This window comes from Carettochelys insculpta, chromosome 2, assembly GCF_033958435.1.
Source record: "Carettochelys insculpta isolate YL-2023 chromosome 2, ASM3395843v1, whole genome shotgun sequence".
In the NCBI taxonomy this organism is placed as follows: Eukaryota; Metazoa; Chordata; order Testudines; family Carettochelyidae; genus Carettochelys; species Carettochelys insculpta.
Window position 1 is genome coordinate 267,642,833 of NC_134138.1, and position 21,385 is coordinate 267,664,217.

At 42.8% G+C, this 21,385-nt stretch overlaps 2 protein-coding genes across 3 annotated transcripts in view; both read left to right on the forward strand.

The window, feature by feature from the left end:
* ACVR2B (activin A receptor type 2B) overlaps positions 1–10,526 on the forward strand; it is a 190,501-nt gene extending 179,975 nt beyond the window's left edge. Inside the window, exon 11 of the mRNA XM_074985118.1 lies at positions 63–10,526. Coding sequence (XP_074841219.1) covers positions 63–257 — 195 coding nt within the window. The 3' untranslated portion in view covers positions 258–10,526. The remainder of the gene's footprint in view (positions 1–62) is intronic.
* A 4,042-nt stretch (positions 10,527–14,568) lies between these two features.
* EXOG (exo/endonuclease G) overlaps positions 14,569–21,385 on the forward strand; it is a 36,785-nt gene continuing 29,968 nt past the window's right edge. The window contains exons 1-3 of one of the 2 annotated variants that reach the window (XM_074985120.1): positions 14,569–15,166; positions 18,794–18,943; positions 20,686–20,825. In XM_074985120.1, the coding sequence (XP_074841221.1) occupies positions 15,007–15,166; positions 18,794–18,943; positions 20,686–20,825 (450 nt within the window). In that variant the 5' untranslated portion in view covers positions 14,569–15,006. Of the gene's footprint in view, positions 15,167–18,793; positions 18,944–20,685; positions 20,826–21,385 lie in introns of those variants that run through there. The other variant, XM_074985121.1, reaches the window with a different exon arrangement.

Genomic DNA, 21,385 nt, shown 5'->3' on the forward strand with positions numbered 1-21,385 from the left:
CAAACACCGAGATTTCCATGAGAATCCATTTTCTAAATGTGTGTTTCTTCCTGACTTCACAGGGTTTGGCACAGCTCTGTGTTACGATTGAAGAATGCTGGGACCATGATGCAGAGGCTCGGCTTTCAGCAGGCTGTGTCGAGGAGCGCATTTCTCAGATCCGCAAATCCGTAAATGGCACTACCTCGGACTGCCTCGTTTCCATCGTGACCTCTGTCACCAATGTGGACTTGCCACCCAAAGAGTCTAGTATCTAAGTCCTGATTCACTTTTGTCTTTCCAGACTCAGTGGATTTAAAAAAAAAAAAAAGAAGAGTTTAAAAACCCAACAAACACATGAATGCAGCTGCTATTTTATCTTGACTTTTTATTATTATTATTGTTGTTGTTGTTGTTGTGTTTTTTTTTTTTGGATTGGATCAATTTTACCAGCACATTGCTCTACTGTATTTAAAAAAAAGACATCTCAGCAAGCATTCAGGTGCCGACTAATGAATGCAGAAAAGGTGCAGGTACCTCAAAACCTCAACAAACTCACTTCAGTTGCTTTTTTATTCAGTTTTCTGGGTTTCTCTTTATTGGTCTGTCTTCAGTGCAGAACATCTCTGACATAAAGGAAAACCACCTACCATCTTAGAAAACGCAATGCTGCAAACTTTGGAGGAAACTTAAGACTGTTACATAAGATTACACCTTCCTCAAAAGGATTATTTTCCCCTATTTTCTTTTTTTAGACAGTAAGCTTCAAAATGAAACAAACAGCAGATGTGTCTTTTACGGATCTAACGGGTGTCATTGTAATGGGAAGAAACAAACTGGGAAGAGAATGTTAACCGTTTGATGAAATTGAAGGGGGGTGTTTAGTACAGGGGAAGGGGAGAGTGCCATTGGACTTTGCAGCATTTGGAGAAACATCATTTGCTATGGAGCTACTTCTCAGGTAACCAGTAAATGAGGGGAAGAAGTTTTTTGAGGCAGAGTATTAATCACTGTAGCATATGGAGAAAGTTGGGTCAAATTGCCAATGTGATAAGCACGTTACTAGATCTTACTTCCCCCAGTATCTCAGGCCTTGGGTGTTTAAAAGAAGAAAACCAAACCATAAATATCTGTACATATTTACATATTGCTCTCCAGTTAAAAATTGGAAAAAGATGTTTTTAAGCAGTGTGAGAGAGGTAACAGCATATTCTCAGAAACACTCTGTAAAGTAGTGGAAGATTTGAAGGCATTTATATTTTGCTTTTAAATACAGCAGCAGTTCAGGGAATAAAGCCTCAGGGCTGGAAAACTGCTTAGCCCAAGCAACAAGTACAGATGGTTAACAGAAAAAAAAAAAAATTCTGGTTCTGCGAAAGAGGCTTTATTAACTGGAGTGGGAAAAAATTACCTGGGACAGTGACAGATAATTGCACCCAAGAAGCATTTGAATTGTACAGTTGCAGAATAAGAGGAGGTAACAGAGTAGCATTAGAGTTAATCATAGAATCTGTTAAACGAATTTGTTTGACTCAGCTTTCTCCTTATCTGTGACTAAACTCTTTTGTCTTAAAGTGGTGCATATTCTAAAATACCGTTACTCTAGTATGCCATAAACTTGCTCTAGTCAGTGAATGTTCCTAATGCTGCTGATTCAACATTTAAATATTTTTTTAATTTGCAAAACATGCAATGTTTAAACACACACACACACGTTATGTGGCTTCCGAGGTTTAAACTACAAAAAAAAAAAAATTAAAAATCTTCATGACCACAGACCACCTCAAACCAGAAATACCTCAGAATTTTCTACTTGTATGAGTTTTATTATATATTTTGTTAGTTGTGTTGTCTTGTAGTAAGTCTATTTTAATGTAAGTTGGCTTTTATGACAAGGGAGTTTTAAAAAAAGAAAAGAAAAAAAAAAGAAAAAAAGTTCCAAAATCTTTTAGGAAGTGCTACCATTTTTTGTTTTATAAAGCACCATTGTAAATAACTGTATACAGTTGTAGAATAACTGCCTATAAAAGGTACCTGGGCATTATTCACTCTTGTTTGTGAAGGCTGTTTCCATTTTGTGTTCTATTTCAGTGAAAGGACAGTACATCTTTTTATTTAATCTTTTTCTCAGAATACAACATCAATACAAAAATCAGCGTCTTGCTAGACTGAAAGTTATCTTCTTGATTGCCAGAACTTTTAAACTTCTATTTGCTTTTATACCAAAATAAAGCCCAAAACAAATGACCTTTATATGATGTAAAAATATATATATATTATATAAACAAATTGGGATTTTTTTTTTTGTGGTCACTGACAATGTCAACAGGGAACCTTGATCTAGGTGTAAATTGTTAAACAAAGTTACCAACTTGAAAAAATAGATTGCAATTATTTTTCTCAAAAGCATGGCTTTAAAAACCTACAGTCCCCAAACGGACAAAGTCCTTGATATTAGAAGGACAGTAAGGTAGTTGCCTTCACTTGTCTGTCTAAATAAGATCTTAAATACTACTTTCAAGTTGCTGAATGTATATTTGCATATTAATATGTGCACACATGTAAGTGTTTTTGTGTATGTGGAAATTTCTGATTTTTTAATATGACCCTGTTCAGAAAACCTGGACACAAACACAAGCAAAATAGTAAAATTCTGGCAGGCTTCATGGTCCAGTTGACAGTTAACATCTTTGGCCCTAGTGCTACAAACACCATAGTGCTTACATTTAACCATGCAAGTAATTCTGGTGAAGTCCGTTGCAATATTCACATAATTAAATTTAAGCATATGCATAAGTGTTTGCAGTATTGGGGCCTTTCTTCTGTGAATACATTTCTGCACTGAGATTTATGTACGTGTGGTTTTGCTGTTTTGAAAAGGAAAAATAAAAGCTTTGGGGGTGGGATTCTAAGTGAGAGGTAAGATTGAATAAATCTTAATTTTTTAGGCTTTTTCCTGAAATGGGAGCCAGTTCAGATAGTCATGGAATGTAAAAGCTGTACTGTCTTTTAACTATTATGATCTTTGTGCTGTTTCTCGATTTTTTTTCTTCAGAACTGTGTAATCGATAAAACAGGTTTGTTACAGCAGTTGCTTTTTAAAAAATACTGATTTCTTTACGAAGCTTTAAAGTATTCATTGAAAGTGCCATATGATTTTTCAATCGCTTATTACACATTCTCCTCAACAATTTCTTTTGAGGAACAATAATGAAAAACTCTTAACATGTGTAGCTTATTTTACTGCAGAGAACTGTAAGGACATACCAACTTTGACCCAAACACTGATTATGACATATTTGCATCTTCCCTGGCTTTGCAGTTCCTTATAGATCATTTTGTGAGCATAATTTAGTAATTGGTAAGAGGGAATTTCTGCTGGGCATATATGATTGTGTATCCCCATGCATGTTAGTATGTCAGAGAAGGAAGTCCTGAAGTCTTGTCTACATAAAAATTAACACCAGTTTATGTAGTACCAATTTAAGTTAAATTTTGTGCAAGTGTTTAATGTAGCTGATGTTCTTAGCATCAGCGCAGGTTTCTAAATACCAGGCGAGTTGTTTCATCACTGCTGATCCCACATTTGAACTGTCATAGTATCCATTGAAATTTTGTTTACTATTGTAAAGACATTTCCCAAGATAGCAATAAGGCATCTCCACAGGTGTAACAGTCATAAGAATTGCAATAATTTCCCCTCCATGCCTTCTTGAATATGACTATGACCGTATATTTTGATTTTTGAAACACTGGTGATCACTGCATTTGCTAACTTGCGACAAGCCTATTTTAAAATGTGCTTTGATGATGGAATCTTACTGTTGGCCATCATCACTCAATTTGCTGCGCATAGTTGAATATTTATTGGCATCCAGCATGTTTAAAATTGGCAATGGAAAAGCTCCCTTTACTTAAGGGGAGCCAGGATTTCATCAACATTTACCTTAACTTTTGTGTTGTAAATTTGTTGACTTATTTAGTTATCTGTCTGACTAAAGTATGAGTTCACATTTTAACCTGTGAAATTCTACAGGAACTGAAGTTTTCTATGCAGGCTTGGTCTGCTAATTGCTAACGCTATGATAATGTCAGCATACCAATGCTGGAAATTAGCACATTGCATGACTGTTTAAATATATATGCTCTTTCTAAGGAAGGCTGTGAATTGGTCCTTGATAAGCAGCATCTAATTTATTCATTCTGAGTCCAGATTTTACATTGCCCTGATTCCCAAGAAATCTCTAGCAGCCTACCAAAGATGTAATCTGTTCAGTTTGTTGCCCTCCCTTACAAGTCTTATGAGTGTCAGAATAATAGTATATTACAGAAAGTGATTTTAAAGTTGTTTAAACTCCCTTGCAGGAGCCAGTGATGAAATGTTCACATTCTTTGTCTGTCTTAGTATAACAGGAACATTTTTGGACTATTGTTTGCAATAGAAATAAGCACCTATCCACAAATCAACTCAAGATTTTGTAAAATTAATTAGGGGTGGTTTGAGAGTCCTTTCTTCATATTGTGGTCAGTGAAGTGAAAGTGACCCAGGGCACCCCAGTGTAGGTCAGAATAGGAATTTTAAGACATGCAAACGCTGGTCCTAGCAGCCATGTTCTTATGGAAAGGCTTAAAATGCAGTGAATCCCTTAATTTGTAAAATTCTTCAGTATCTCCTAAATGATTATCATCTAATACCTAGAGTTCTTTGTCATATTACTGATCCCACAGGTTTCTGGCTAAGTATTAATGAAATTAAATACTACTTAATATAAAAGTTTTTTTTTTTTAATTAAACCTATCCTGGGTGAAAGTCTGCCATTAATTCCTCCCATAGTTCTTATGCTCATGAATTGTGTATTTAAAAAACATAAACCTGTTACCACATATCCTTAAGTAAGCCCAGTTATCACTACAGAAGTACTGAACTATACTCCCTATATTAAATAACAGAAGTAATTTGCCACCCCTATCCGACCCTCTGGAGTCAGAAAACTCCCACTGAGGTCAGTGAGAGTGTTTCAGGGTAGTAGGTGGCCCTTACTGTATGTGTTATATCTGTGAATAATCATTAATTAAAAATTCTTAATCTAAGATGCTCTAATTTCCTCAGGCCTGTCAGCACCTGCAAAGATGAGTATGAACCCTATCTGCTTTCAGAATTTTCTACAAGCTGGAAGATGTGGTGTGAGATAAGGGTAGGAAGATAAAGACCAAAGCTGGGAAGGTTTTTAAAGAAAACACTATACAAATTTAAAACTTTGTCATTTTGTGTTAAGGTACAAGATGCTATGTCTTAGACATAGCATTCTGTCCTTCCGACCTCTTCCTGCCCCCCTCCCCCCCCAAAGAAAAACCATATTAGATAAGAATTACACCTGTGGAAATGCAAAGTGTGCATGCTTGATCTTTCTATACATTTCAGTGGCAAGATGCAGCAAAAGTCCCTTCCAAATTCTCACATAAACAAGTTACATTTCCCCGGTACTTAGGTCTCAATCCTGTACCCACTGAAGTCAATGACTTCAGTAGGAGTAGCATTGGGCCTAATCCTAAAAGTTTATTGGACATAGACTTCATGGTGGGAATTTTCATGGGCAGACCTTGTAGGATCAGGGCTCTTCTTACAAGAAGTAGCGATTCTCCTCCAACAGCATCTAAACTGAAAAAAACATACTAAATTCCAGTAGCCCTACCTTCTAGACAGTCTAACCAATGTTCCAGGAGAAAGAACTCATCTCTTATGTGAAAGTAGGAAATTTTAACTTGCAGAAGAATTTACTGCTCGATTACATTGTGAGCATGAGGTTGTTGCAGTCCTGTCCAAGTATTACTCTGGTTGAGAACTTGCTAAGTAGGAAGCTTCCCCACCCCCCACTATATCACTTTTGCATACAGAATATTGTTTGGTAACATTGTAAATAAAAAGTAGACTATATAATAAGAGGAAAATAAGAACATTTTGACTTTTTTACTTTTGAAAAAATATATTTTAGTTACATATACAAGCAAAAATCCTACATTGTGTGATGATTCTTTTATACCACAAATTATTTTTGTAAAGTCTAATATGTTTCTGCAGGGAAAAGGAAAAAAGTTGTGTAACCACAGCAAAATATCTATCTATATATATATATCTATATAAAATGTATATAATTTTTAATCTAACTCTGCACTACATCAAAATCTAGAGAATGGAATAATGTGAAATGAATTTAACAAGCACGTTTGGAAGTACTTGGACATGTTTTGGGACAGCACTGTTTATTTTTTAGTTGGCTATCTTGCATGTTTCATCCCTTCTGCAAAACAGGCTTGTTGCTTTTGTGTGGCCATCTTTGATTTACACATATCCATGCAAAGACCTGTGTGCAATCAGTGTGTTGTGCTGTGTTGCTGCAGTGGTTTGTGAAGTCATAATGTAAAGAATTTTCAAAGACAAAATACTTGGCTTGATTTTCAGTTGTTGACATACATACATTTATAGAAGCTGCTTCTAATGCATTGATATGATCTCTAAGGAACTGTTTCCAGTGGAAACTAATAAAACAAATTCTTAGAAATTCCTTCCCTTCAAAGAGTATACATATAAACAGGTCAGGCTTTGCCAGGATGTGAAAAACAGAGCACTTGTCTCAATAAGTCAGATTTCACTGTCAATGTAAGGGATGCTTTTTAAAAGAACACCAAAAAGAAGTACTCGGAAGACACTGCCAGGTTAAAAATCCTATTTAGAAAGGTTTTCTAGTCTGTGTTGCTAATCAAAGATGTTCTTGAATTTAAAAAAAAAAAAAAACTTTTCACCACTTAATGTTGGTGGTTTGCTTTTTATATTTAATTTAGCTTGGATGGTATAAACAGATCAGACAACATTGCTTTACAGACACTTTTGCTTTCTGTGTCTCATGCGCTACTCCATAGCCACAGCAAACACCTTTAGTCCAAACTAACTGCTTTCACTGAACCACAAGTATTCTGTGGGCTTTAGCCAACCTGACAGTGTCCTTTTTAATACTGGCTCTTGGAACCGGCTCTTGGTTCCTATCTTCTGGAATTGCAGCTCCTACTTCTGTATTGTGTTTCTGAGGTCCCGTTTACATTTCATTAGATTAACCTAAATTTGTCAGTCAGGGCTGTGATAAATTTTGCTCTCTGAGCCCCATAGTTAGATTGACCTAATCCCTGGTGTAGCTACACAGCTACATTGACCAAAGAATTATTTTATCACCTTAGCTACCAGCTCTTGGATGAGCTGGATGAAGCAGATGATGGAAAGCCCCTTACCTCAGTGCAGGCAGGATCTACACTAAGACATGCAAGCATCACAGCTGAAGCAATGTAGACATGTCATGAGTAAAATCTTGGCCTATTGAATTCAGTTGGTTTGAAGTAGATAAATGTGTGTTCCGGCAGCACTTTTAAAAAGTTCCTGGTCAATAATACACAGCCCTTCTTGTCCCATAACATTTCCAGTGTAGGTTAAAATTTTCTGCTCCCGTAATTAAAATAGTAATCTGCAAAGTAAGGTGTAATCCTCTGTTGGGTTAATTCTGCTGAAAGATCATACTGCTGTTATGTCCATTCAGTTGTTCTGAAACGCAACACTATTCTGTTGTGCCTTTTTTTTAAACATGTAAAAGCAACTGCTGTGATTTTTAACTTGCTTGTTTTTAGGTTTTTTTTGTTTTTTTTTTTTAAATTGTCTGGGGGGAAAAACTCTTTTCATTGCCCAGCTGTTATTTCTGGATGCAGTCCGTGATCCAGGTATTTCAAGAACCAATTACCTCAAACCTCATGTTAAACAGTGTTGCTATCTGGATTCTCCTTGATACTACAATATTGTAACATACACAAACAGGAATCGTGCTACATATGGGTGTTTTACATATATAATATAAGATCCCCAAGGACAGAAAAAGATAAGCAAAGTGTTTTGTTTTCCAGCCTTTGAAACTTAAAGGGCTTCGATAGAGCTCTATAATGGCATTGTGCAGGCTATATATCAATAGAGTGTTATCTGAAAAGTGCTTCCTTTATTAACCTTCTGATTTCTACAGTATTCAGTATTTCATTGGGACAGATGGTGTGGTTAAAACGCTGTTCCTGCAGTTGTTTCAGCCTTTGCTGAAGCAGAGGGCTCAGTGATATTGCCAGTTGTTAAAAACTCAGTTTAGAACATTCCAATAGGATTAGTGTTGTTAAAGTAGAGTATACCAGAGTGCACTCTGGGAAGACTTCTGTAGATTTTTTTTTCTCTGTAGAGAGGAAAGCAGTGGCTGTATCTTAGTTAACTTCCTCTATTATTCCATGAACTGAAGCTTAACAAGTGACCATTACAGCATCATTTTGAAATCCTATCCAAGTAGTAGCTAGTGACCTTTCTGGGCTACAAACTTACCCCCTAACTTACAAACTGATTGCCAGACCGTGAGGGCTCAGGATGTCCGTGGAGTGTGATAGCCAACACTGCTTTCTCTGGGCAACAAAAGGTATCTTAATGGAGCCCTATAATATGAATGGACTTAACCTTTTTATTCCTGTTTATTTTTACTACAATCAGCTTCAGCCCTAACAGTGTTCTATAACAATATCTGACTGAATGAAGTTGCACCCTTGTCAGCTGTAGAAAAATCTGTAGTATTTTCAGTGGTCATGTTTTGGGGATGTGTGGATTAATTGTTTTTTCATTTTAGTCAGATAACTCCTGTTACACCAATACAATTTGCAGTTTACCTGTGTGAAACAGGAACACTGTTATCCAAACTTTATGTAATGTAAAGGGAGGCAGGTGATCAGTGACCTTTCTTTTAAAGCCTCAGTGTTAGTGTAAGTGTCAGATGTTTGTGTGGCTGTAGATGGTTACAGGGAATTTTTGTTACACCTTTTATGAAAGTATTAAAATCTCCCAGAAGAGACTTAGAACACTGATGTCCTTTCCACACAGTTATGTGAAGGTGCAAAACCAGCGATTTGGTCCATCAGAATTTAAGGAAATTGTTACTGGAGCCTAAGGGTTAAGCTATGCTAGAATTGCCAAAGTGGCGAAGCTGTAACAGTGCTGCTAGTACATATGCTCTATGATGGGGGAGAGATCTCCCTCCCATCAGTAGAGTTACTCCATCTCCCCAAGTGGTGGGAACTATGTCAGGAGGAGAGTTTGTCCAGTTGACATAGCACTGGCCATACCAGCGCTTGGGTCAGTGTAACTTGCGTTGATCGGCAGGCTGAGTGTGGGGATGGGGACTTTTCCACCCCTGTGAGCAACTTAATTAATGCTGAAGTGCAAGGTGTACAAGCCCTGGGTACCATGCTTCTCGAACTTAATTCTATGCCAAAAGTCTGCACAATGCCATTCTCAATCTGTTCAAAATACTGCGTATGAATTCTGCATGATCCTTATGACAGAGTTGAAGGCTTAATCTTTCACTTGTTAATATTCTTCACATTTCTGTGAAATTTGGCTAATTTTATACTGTAAAGTTGACTTAAGTACAGTTTTTTGTCAATTCTTGTGGAAAGAGCTTTCTGCATGTAACTTTAGACACATACAGTTAAACAACACAGCATAGAACAAAACGGAAGATGTTTTGGCACCAGCAGAAAGAAATTTCACTGTAATTATTTGTCATTTTAAACTGTCATATTATCAGTTTTACCAGCTATTTCTAAATTTGTGCTTTATTTAAAAATAAAAAATCCTAAAACTTACCTAGCTTAGTGAAATGTGTAAATCAGTTTTAGGATGAATAGTTAAGTCTTATTACGCTGTGTTACTTAACTTGTATATATAGAATATACATAAGAGTTTGCAGTAACCTGTTTCTCCAGGATTTCCAGTTTAAATGATTTAATAAACTCTGACAATAAGATTAAGTAATGATTTCCAAGACTGCAGAAGTAAACTGAGTGTAAATCACAGAAAGCTCTATCAGATGGTGACATTTTTAAAGATTCTTTTGGTCCTTGGCTCAAAATCCATAAATACTGTTTGTATACCAGGATATGTGAAATGTAAATGTTGTAGGTTATATTTCACTTTTGTAGCTATGAAAAATGTAGAACAGAGCTAGCTTGTACTACTGAGTTAACAAAAGTTATACTGAAGTATCCTGTTAAAGAGAAAAAGAGTATATGGAGTTAAGCTCGTTGCTGTAACCCCTTTTGGATTGGTGTGTGCTGATTTTTATATATTATATATATATGTATCAAAATATATATATACATATATAAAATGGCCTAAAGCAAACATCCATTGTATTGCAGTTATGAAATGAAGATGTTTTGGAGAGAACATTGTATCATAGTTCATAAATTTGCAGTGAATCTTTGTTCCTTTTTACTGTGGTATTTTAGAAGTGAGTCTCAAGATTGAAATTAGATCTGCCAAGTTGGGTTTTCGCTGCTTCAGCTTTGCACTGGATGCCCAAATAAACCAGTATGAATGTAGTGTTTGCCAGGCATGAAGCAGCTACATCCCAACAAATAGGAGGGGAAAAAAACTAGAGAGAACTATTTCAAGTTTATCTTTTTGTATATGAAAATAAACAATAAATTACAAATATTAAGCTCTTTGTTTATTGGTATGACTGCTAAAAGCATTTTTTCTTCGTTCCATCTGCTTGAATTATTTGCTTTTGAAATACATCACAGAGCATTTTCATTGTTTATGGCATCCTTGCCATCTAGAATTGGAGACTGCCTAAGTCCACCCCATCCCATGTAAAATTCTTCATCTTAGATGTTGATGAAACTCTAAAAATGAAGTTTCCATTGAATCTGTTCAATCACAGGAAATTCCCTTAAATACTATCTTAACAGCTTATGACATCTCATGCCTAAGAGAGATGTGGCAACAAATAATTCATTAATGGAAAGGATTTGCTTGTGCAGCAGTCCTGTGGGCATATGCATTGGTTGAGCACTAATCTCTGTGGCTATGTCTACATGAGAGGCTTTTCTGAGCAAAACTGGGCTTTTATTGGGAAAATCCACAGAGCATCTACATGCAAAATGCACTTTGTCAACAATTTGTTGACGAAACCTGGCACATCCTCCAGCAGCAGTATACCTCTCCCTGTTCATTATACCTCTCCCGTCACTCTTGACAGTATTCTGTTGACAAAACAGCTGTGTAGATGCTCCGGTGCCCATTTGTCAACAGATGGGGCTTCCAGTTTACCGAGCAGCCCTGCTTGCAGAGCTTCCGGTCATCCATTCTGTCAAGAGAGGGCCAGGCAGTCTGGCTGCTCTGTGTTGACAAAGCAGATGACTCTTCTGATCTGCTTTTATGTGTAGATGCAATCTGTCAACAGAAGTTGCTCAGAAATCCCTTCCAACAGTGACTTTTGGTGTCGAAAGCTTCTCATGTAGACGTAGCCTCTGATTCTAGTCCTACTGTCCCCATACAAGAAACATGGAATAGCATGAGCATGTTGGGACGAGGTGAGAGAAGTTTACTTGGCCCACAGAAGCTATTGTGAACTACCAAGGGGTATAATAGTTCTCAGTTAATCTTTAGCACTGCAGCATTCCACAAACGTTTATTTATTCGCTCACGTTTCCCTGTGGAGGCAGGTTATACATGAGGAAGCTAAAGAACAGAGGGGGTTGTTCAAGGCAACGAGTGGATGTCAGATTTAAGATTGAAGCTTCCTGTTTTCCACCGCTGTCCTCTCTGTTATGCACCTTAGTGGGAGAGGGAAGATAGCAAGGCAATTGTGCCGAACTCTGACAACTGGACTTAATGTAAACTTCAAAACCAGGGCTTCTGTTGCAAATAGATGTGCAAAAGGATTCTCATGAGCTAGATACCAGGATCTCAGTGGTGATGTGCTGTCAAGTTGTGTCTTTGGGGGTAGTATTCTGGGTTCCTTTGGAAAGCTGGTTATTAGTATTAGCACAAATAGTACTTTTCACAAATTTCTCTTGGCTGTAGGAGAGAGAAAGGTGTGGGGGGGGGGGTTTGAGAGAGAGGAGGGTAAGTGCTGCTTCCTCTTGGTAGGTCCATTTGAAGTGCAGGAGAGCTGCTGAGCATTCAGCCATTTTGAAAATCAGGTCAGTTACTTAGATGCCTAAATACGGATTTCAGAGCACCCATTTTTGAAAAAAAAATCTTACTCACAGCCCTTATATGCAAGGCCCTCAGGGGGATGGTCAGAGAATTGAAGGCCTGGGTAGCCCCCTCCCCCAGCCTTCAGTTTGCTTTTTGGAAATAATGGAAAGGTCAGCCAGAAGGCCATGGGTGCCTGATGCTTGGACTTCTTTAACCTTAGGGTGACCGCAGGTAGTTTGTGTTGCCCTGTTTATGGCAATGTGGATGCTAGCTTATATGACGAGGTAACAGGCTCTGTGAATGTGGGGAAGTCAGTGGATGTGGTATACCTTGACTTCAGCAAAGCTTTTGATACAGTCTCCCACAATATTCTTGCCCATAAGTTAAGGAAATATGGATTGGATCCATGTACTATAAGATGGACAGAAGCTGGCTTGACAGTTGGGCCCAATGGGTAGTGGTCAATGGCTTAATATCGGGATGGTGGTTTGTTTCAAGCCTCAGAGAGGTAGCTATGTTAGTCTGTAGCTTCGAGAACAACAAGAAGTCTTTTGGCACCTTATAGACTAACATTTTGGAGCATAAGCCTTCCTGGGCAAAGACCCACTTCATCAGATGAATGAGTCGGGGGGGGGGGGTTTCAGAGCGGTATTTAAAGAGTGGGGTCCCAGAAAAAGAGAGGGCCAGAGCTGACAAGGTCTATTCAGCAGGCTAGAAATGGCCCATTATCAATAGTAGGTATCAAAAGAGGAAAAAACAAGTCAGATCAGACGAGGATATGAGTCATTGTCAGAGTCTAATGGGGAGATCTTAACACGCAGGGCAGAGAAGCTGCCTTTGTAAGCTGCAAGCCACTCTGTCTCTATTTAATTCTTGGTTAATGGAGTCAAATTTGCAAATAAATTGCAGTTCAGTGATTTCTCTCTCCATTTGATTTCTGAAATTTCTTTGTTTCAGGACTGTCACCCTTCCATCTGCTACTGAGTGTCCAGGGAGATTGAAGTGTTCCCCCACAGGCTTCTGTACATTACCGTTCCTGATGTCTGATTTACGTCCACTTATTCTCTTACATAGACTGTCCAGTTTGGCCAATGTAAATTGCACTGCATCAGGAACGGTAATGTACAGAAGCCTGTAGGGGAACACTTCAGTCTCTCATTTCCACCTTGCTGAACAGACCTTGTCAGCTCTGGCCCTCCCTTTTTCTGGGACCCCATTCTTTAAATACTCCCTCTGAACCCACCCCCCCACCAACTCATTCATCTGATGAAGTGGGTCTTTGCCCGTGAAAGCTGATGCTCCAAAATATCTGTTAGCCTATAAGGTGCCCCAAGACTTGTTGATTTCAAGCGGAGTGCTGCGAGGCTCAGTTCTGCGGCCGGTGTTCAACATCTTTATTAATGATCTGCATGAGGGACTGGATTCCACCCTCAGCAAGTTTGTGGATGACACAAAGCTAGGGGAAGAAGTAGATAGGTTGGAGGGTAGAGATAGTATGCAGAGTGATGTGGATCAACTGGAGGATTGGATCAAAAGAAATGTGATGTGGTTCAACAAGGAGAAGTGTAGAGTCCTGCAGCTGGGGCGGCAGAATCCCAAGCATTGTTACAGGCTGGGTACCAACTGGCTAAGCAGCAATACAGCAGAAGGGGACCTCGGAGTTATGGTGGATGACAGGCTGGATATGAGTAAACAGTGTGCTCTTGTAGCCAAGAAGGCTAACAGCATACTAGGGTGCATTAGGAGGAGCATTTTGAGCAGATCTAGAGAAATGGTTGTTCCCCTCTATGTGGCACTGGTGAGGCCACATCTGGAATACTGTGTCCAGTTTTGGGCCTCCTAGTATAAAAAGGATGTGGATGTGCTGCAGCAGGTGCAGCAGAGGGCAACAAAAGTGATTAAGGGGCTGGAGCACAAGACCTTTTGAGGACAGACTGAGCGATTTGGGCTTGTTTAGTTTACAGAAGCAAAGACTAAGTTTAATTTAATAGCAGCCTTCAGCTTCCTGAAGGGGAGCTCTAAAGAAAAGGGTGAGAAACTGTTCTCAGTGGTGTCAGATGGCAGACCAAGGAGTAACGGTCTGAAGTTACAGAGGGAGAGGGGTAGGCTGGATATTAGGGAAAACTACATCACCTGGAGGGCGCTGAAGCATTGGAATGTGTTACCTCGAGCGGTGGTGGATTCTCCATCCTTCGACGTTTTAAGTCCTGGCTCGACAAGGTCCTGCCTGGGCTGACTTGTTGGGGGTTGATCCTGCCTGAAGCCTCCTGGGGACCCTGCCAGCCCCATGATTCTAGAATGCTGCTTCTGCCAACCTGGCCTGCTCCCCTTTCACAGGCCGGGTCGTGCCTGGGGTAGCGGGGCAGGGGCAGCGCCCTTAGCTAGCTCTCCACCAGGGCCGATGGGGCTGGGTCAGGCTGAGAGGGGCGGGGACGGACTCGCTGACCTCCTCCTCTACTAACATTGTGCGAGTCTCTCAACGGGCCCAGCTGAGATGCCCGCGGCGTTGCGGGGCCGGGACGGGACTGGTGCAGCGCTGTGGGGCAGGGCCGGGCTGCCGGCCCCGCTCGTCCTCATTTTGTCTTCGCCCCAGTGGTGGCCTCGGCCTCCCGGGTTACCCGGCTCGCTTAGGGGGAAGGCGGGACGCGCTGCGCCGACTCTGCGGGGGCGCAGCAGGGCGGCCGCTGCCGCTGCATGCCGGCGTAACCGCCGCGCTTAGCCCTGCGGGTCTAGTGCGTGGGGGAAATGGCCCCTCCCCAAGCCCCGGTAAGGGGCCGAGGCGGGACCTGCCGCGGGGCCTCTCGTAGGCGCTGCCCGGCCTGCGCGCGGATCCCGAGCACAAAGGGAAGCGGCGGAGGCTGGAGGGGGAGGGGCCTGTACTGGGCCGCCGAGGGCCCTGCGCCTCGCCCTCGCTGGCTGGTTGGCCTGCAGGGGGCTCCGGGGGAGCGCACGGAGGCGCCTCCGTCCCCGGCCGGGCCATGGCGGGTAGTCTGGGCGCGCGCTACGCCAAGCGCCGCTTCCTGGGCGCCTTCGTCTGTGGGGCCGCGGTGGGCGCAGCCGCCTCCGGCCTGGCCGCGCTGCGGCTCCTCCGCAGCCAGCCGGCCCCAGCGCCGCCGGACCCCCGCGAGAGGCCGCAGGGTAAGAGCGGGAAGGGCGGGGAGCGAGATGCTACGCGAGCCCCAGAGCCCGGCTCCCAGTGACCCCCCCAGAGTCTGGCCCCCAGCGACCCCCGGAGCCATCGTTCTTCCCCGGACCCCAGTGACTCCTCCCCGGACCCCTGGTCCCCCAGAGCCCGGCCCTCAGCAACCCCCCCGGACCTAGCGACCCCCAGAGCCATCAGCCCCCCCAGAGCCCATTCTCCAGTGACTCCCCCGGATCCATTGCCCCCCCAGAGCCCAGCCCCTAGCAATTCCACCCAGACCCATCGTCCCCCAGCGACATCTCTAGAGCCATCGCTCTCCCCCAGAGTCTGGCCCCCAGCAACCTCCAGACCTATCGGCCCCCCAGAACCCATCCTCCAGTGACACCCAGAGCCATCGCCCTTCCCCCCTCCCCCCAGAGTCTGGCCCCCAAAGATCTCCGGATCTATCGGCCCCCCAGAACCCATCCTTCAGAGCCTGGCCCCCAGTGACTCCCCTGGAGCCAGCAACCCCCAGTGATCCCTCCAGAGCCCGGCCCCTAGCAACTTCCCTGGACGCAGCGACTCCACCGGAGCCGTTGGCCCCCAGTGACACCTCCAGAGCCATCAACTTCCTAGGGTCCAGCCCCCAGTGAGTCCCCTGGAGTCTCCAGCCCCCCCCAGAGCCCGGCCCCCAACAACTCTGCCAGATCCATCACCCCCCCCCTCCGGTGCCCAGCCCCCAATGACTCCCCCAGAGTCATCAGCTTCCCCAGTGCCCTGACTCCCAGGGTCCAGCTCCCCTACTGCCCTGCCCCATCTGCTTCCCTAGGAACAGCGCCCCCCCCGCCCCCCCCCCCCCCCGTGCCCATCCCCTCCCTTCCAGGGTTCAGGACCCATCAGCCTCCCTAAAAGCCAGACCTGCCAGTGCCCATCGGCCTTCCTAGTGCCCTGCCCCCAGTGCTCAGCCCCATCAGGAGCAGGCCCCCTATCTGTCCCAATGCCCATTACCCTCCCCAGGGGCCAGACCCCCGCCCATGTCCAGCTCTCTCACCCTCCCCAGTTCCCAGCCCCCTCTGGACAGAAGCCAGACCCCCTGATACCCAGCCTCCTCGGTCTCTCCAGTTCCTTCAGTGCTTGGTCCCCATTCTGTCCAGTTCTGGGCCCCCTAGTATAGAAAGGACATGGATGCACTGGAGAGGGTCCAGCGGAGGGCAGTGAAAATGATTAAGGGGCTGGAGCACATGACCTGTGAGGAAAGGCTGAGAGATTTGGGCTTGCTTAGTTTGCAGAAGAGAAGAGTGAGGGACGGTTTGGTTACGGCTTTCAACTTCTGAAGGGGGGCTCTAAAGAGGATGCAGAGAAACTGTTCTCAGTAGTGACGGATGGCAGAACAAGGAACAGTGGGCTTAAGTTAAAGTGGTGGAATTCTAGGCTGGATATTATGGAAAAAATATTTCACCAGGAGAGTGGAGGAGCGCTGGAATGTGTCACCAGGAGAGGTGGTAGAATCTCTGTCCTTAGAGGTTTTTAAGTCCCAGCTTGACAAAGTCCTGGCTGGGATGATTTATTTAGGATTGGTCCTTTCAGAAGGGGGTTGGACTTGATGACCTCCTGAGGTCTCTTCCAGCCCTAGGATTCTATGTTTTTATGATTTAAAAGGAGGTTAGGAGGATAGGCTGTGGAATTCTATGTCTTTGTATGCATCCGTAACAGGTTAAGCCAGATAGAAAGTAACACAGCTTCCTGTCAATGTGGTTATGAATTCTGATCAAATTCCATATGCTGCTGGTTGCAAAAGTTTCTGGAAGTTATGTGTGCACTAGAGCATAAAGTGGTTTTTAAGGCACTTATCTCAATTTTACCATGTAGTTGTCTTTGCTGCGAATATCATTAGGTCCATTTTAACAGGCACTAAGCTTAACTTTGTCTCACCACCCCTCCGATGCAGTGTACCGCCAAGTTTGAATCTCAAATGTCGAATTAATGCTGGTTTGGAAACAGCATTATTTTAAATCAATTTTATTTGCCTCCACAATGCACCATATGTGTCTGTTCTGACCACTTTTACCTCCACTGCTCTCCAGATATGCAGGAAGTAGGAAGCAAGAAATCTGGCAATTTGAATTCATTTTCTTTCTGGCCAGCATGGCGAACGCATCTAGCCATGATTTCTCAGGGTAACAAAAGAGCCCCAGCATGGAGCCATCAGGAGAGCCAGGATTTCATTTTGGCTGGCAGGCTAGGCTCTGCCCCTCCCTACCACAACATGTGGCTTTTGGGCTCATGGGGACCATGCTTGCAGAGCACAGGCTATCCTGCCGTGCAAGGGGTGAAGGCTTCTTCCCTGCACAGGATTTAGCAGGAGAGGCCAATAAACTTCTACACAGCTGGCAGGCTAGCCCCCACCATACCATGCCATGTGGCTAGCTCCTTCCCTCCCCAGGCGCCATGTGGCTGGCAGACTAGCCCCTGCCCCACCACACAGCAGCTGGGCTGCGTGAACCATGCTTGCAGACAGTGTCATGCCCTGCCCTGTGCAGGGTGAAGGCTTCTTTCCTATGAAAAAACTTGTTTTCTCCACCTCACATTTTCCAGGGCTCATTATTAAAAGCTTCAGCCTCTGGAATTTGCACCATGTACTGGAGGCTGGCCCCCGACACAGACATTTTACAGGGCTGGCTCCCCAAGGCACCATGCACTAGATTCTTATTTTTGTTAGTTTTTAAGGTGCTACAGGATTTTTTTTTTGGTCCGGTTGCTTCCAGGGAGCATCTATGGGCTGGGGTGGTGGTAAAAAGATACTTTTCATGATATATTGAGATTGTTTGGAAAGTAAACATTTTCTGCCCTTGACATTCAGTAAGGATTTTCCCTGTCGTCTTGTACTGAATTAATTGAGACACTTTGTCTTGTCCAGGTCCCTTAATCCTTGCAGGCAGTTCCACTTCATAGCTCACCCACACTGCCGCAGAAACCAGGGCCAACGTACCTTCATGGGTCGTTCCAAGAAGAAGTATTTCTGTGATGAACTTCTGAGGAAGGCTATCAAGCAGGACCAGTACAAAAGAAAAGGGGACTTATGGCTAGAAGTAGGGCATAGAAAGAGGCAAGCAAAAAGGTTCAGGGTGGCTGCACAGCTTGAGGACAGAGTTTTAGCACCAAAGGTAGCTAAGGGAGGAAGAAAGAGAACAGCAGAAACAACTGTTTGAACAATTATTACCAATAATGGCCATAAGACCACTGGTTCCTGCTGCATCACACATGCCATATCCTGAGTCCTCGCCATGCTGCCTTGAAATGCCATCCAGAAACAGCATGGAAAAGTCCATGGCTGGGTAGCCAATCCAGTTGGGCCTTAAGACAAGCTGGGCAGAGCAATTTCCTCCCCTGTTGGTGCCTCTGTCCTAAGTGCCAAGTGTACAGCAAACATGGAAAGAAGTGAAGAGAGAATGGGAATGTGCAGTTGACATATAACAGCAGGGAGTTCTGGTGTTGCTTGTGCTTTGGTGTGGTCATGGCAGCTGACCTGTCTGGGAATGAGAGACTTATTCAATGCTCAGTATAGAAATAGAGATTCCCCTTCCTCTTCTGTTTTTAATCCCTGTTTCACCTGAAGATCACTTTTTGTTTGTTTTCCTCCATAGAGCCAGTGGAGGAGTCTCTGCTGGAGCAGTATGGATTTCCTGTAGCTGGAGCAGAGATCAGATGTTACACAAATCATGCACTCTCTTATGATCAGTCAAAACGGGTGCCTAGATGGGTAATTGAGCATATTTCAAAACACAAGACATTGGGTATGTATCTGTGTGTGTGTTTGGTGGTTTATTTGGTGGTTCCCACACATTGGATAGCCACTTCACAGAAAATACATAAAGCAGACAGGTTTTGTCTGACAATCTTTCAGTCTGCAACCTCAGTCCTGCAATGAGCTCTGTGGAGGCAGATCCCTGTGCTCACCAAAGGTGAGCCTCAGAGAGGCGACACAGAAGTGCTGGTTTGATGACCCTAGTCCTGTAACAGGGATCTGCCAGTGCCTGTTCGGACTCCCATGCTGCAAGATTTCTCTGAAGGAGTAGGGCTATTGTGACAAATGCAACAGTGGTTTGAGTGTATTCCATCCAGCTCGAAGGGGAGGGATGAGGAAGCACATGAGTCATAGATAGAGGATGAGGTGTTTGTATGGTTCACATAGGCACATTTCTGGTGGTTCGGCATCTGTGTGTATGTCTGAAACGCTCATTTTTTTAAGTGACCTTGTAGAATTGAGCCTTAAAAGGTGAAGTTAATGAGCAGGGTGTAAAATTAAGCAATATAAACTACAGCCCCAGTCCTGCACCCATTTATAAACATGCTTAACTTCACTCACTGAGAAGTCCAATTGAAGGCATGGGATTGCTTAATGGTGATCCTGGGGGGCAAATCTTCATGTGTTGTAAATTGTCCCAGGTTCTCACCAGCTGAGGATATACCCATGTCTGTCTTTATAGGATCAGAGTTTGAAGTAATCACAATAAGCTCTGTGAGAGATTTAGTTAGAATGCCAGGAAAGTGGGGATATGTAACATATAGTCCTGAAATAACAATTCTGGGAAAGCTGAATCAAGTGGGATCAACTGAGCAGAAGCAAATAATTAATGTAACACATCATGTTACATATTTTACTTGTATATAACACATGCTCTTTGAAAGCACTGCCTCAATTCCACAATTTCTCTTACATATCATGGAACTGGAAGGGATCTTGAGCAGTCATCAAGTCCAGTCGCCTGCCTTCTTGGCAGGACCAACCACCATCCCTGACAGGGATTTTTTTCTTAAATCTAGTTGCCCCAGATCCCTAAATGGCCTCCTCAAGGATTGAGCTCACCATCTGGGGTTTACAAGGCCAATACTCAAACCACTGAGTTATCCCTCCCCTCTGTGTGCAGCTGATCCCATCTTTTCTGCTGCATATGTAAGAAAATAAATTATTTGCGCCATCTGAATGACATGCAGTTAATATACATCCATCTTAAGGTTATAGAATTATTTCAGTTTTCAAATTGAAAATTGCTATTGGTAACAAAGGTACCTATATTGTTGCAAAATATTTTATAGAAATAGCATCTGTTTATCTATATCACAAGGTAACTTCAAAACTACAGACATGGTCCTGTAAGCGTTTAGTTAGGACTATCTGTCTTCCCATTGACTTCAGTGAGTCATGTGATGAAATCAGAAATTTAAAAATTGTATTCAAGTGTCTGGAATCATGTGATATGTTAAAATGTTGCCCAGAGTATCAGAATCAAACTAACCAACCAGTTTAATATGAACATCTTGAGACATGTAATTCTTGATATATGTCTGATTGCTACTCTGATCAAGAAAAGTTTTTAGTCAGGGAAGAAAATAATACCCAAACTAGGTTGTAGATAGAATCTTGTAATGTAAGCAGCTTGGGAAGGCACATTGGGAAACCGCTCTTTTTTTTTTTTTCATTCTGTAATGGTGATAGTTCCCTGGTAATCTAACTATTTATGATGTTGTTCCTCAGGCAATGCAGACCGAAGGCACTGCAAATTCAGACCAGATCCTAGTATTCCTCCAATCTTTAGTGCTGTCAATGAAGACTACATTAGGAGCGGGTGGTCCCGAGGACATATGGCACCAGCAGGAGACAATAAATTTTCAATGGTAAGAATCTTTCTTGACTTATGCCAGTCACTGGATGTAGTTGTAGTAGTAAGCCTCTTCCACTCCTACATCTTGGAGTGTAAGCCATTGATGACCATTCGCCAGTATCCCTTCCTGGGCTATCTTTTCCAGTTTTGACCAGGTGTATCCCGTCTTTTTAGTGTCTGCCTTTAAGTCTCTATGCCCAGGTGTTTCTTGGGCACCCCCCTTTCCTTTTTCCTTGTGGGTTCCAATTTACGGCTTGCCTTGTGATGTTGGTGATTGGTTTTCTGAAGGTATGTCCAATCCATTGCCATCTTTTCTTCCTGATTTCTTCTTCAGCAGGACGGTGGTGAGTGAGTTGCCACAGGTCTTGGTCGTTGATGGTGTATGGCCAGTAGATCTGGAGGGTTCTACAGAGGCTGTTATTGATAAATGTCTGGATTTTTTTGATATTCCTCTTTGTTCTCCAAGTTTCTGGTCAATACAGTAGGACTGATTTGACATTGGAGTTGAATAACCTGATCTTAGTCTGGGTTATGATCTGCTTATAATTCCAGATGTTCTTCATGAGAAGAAAG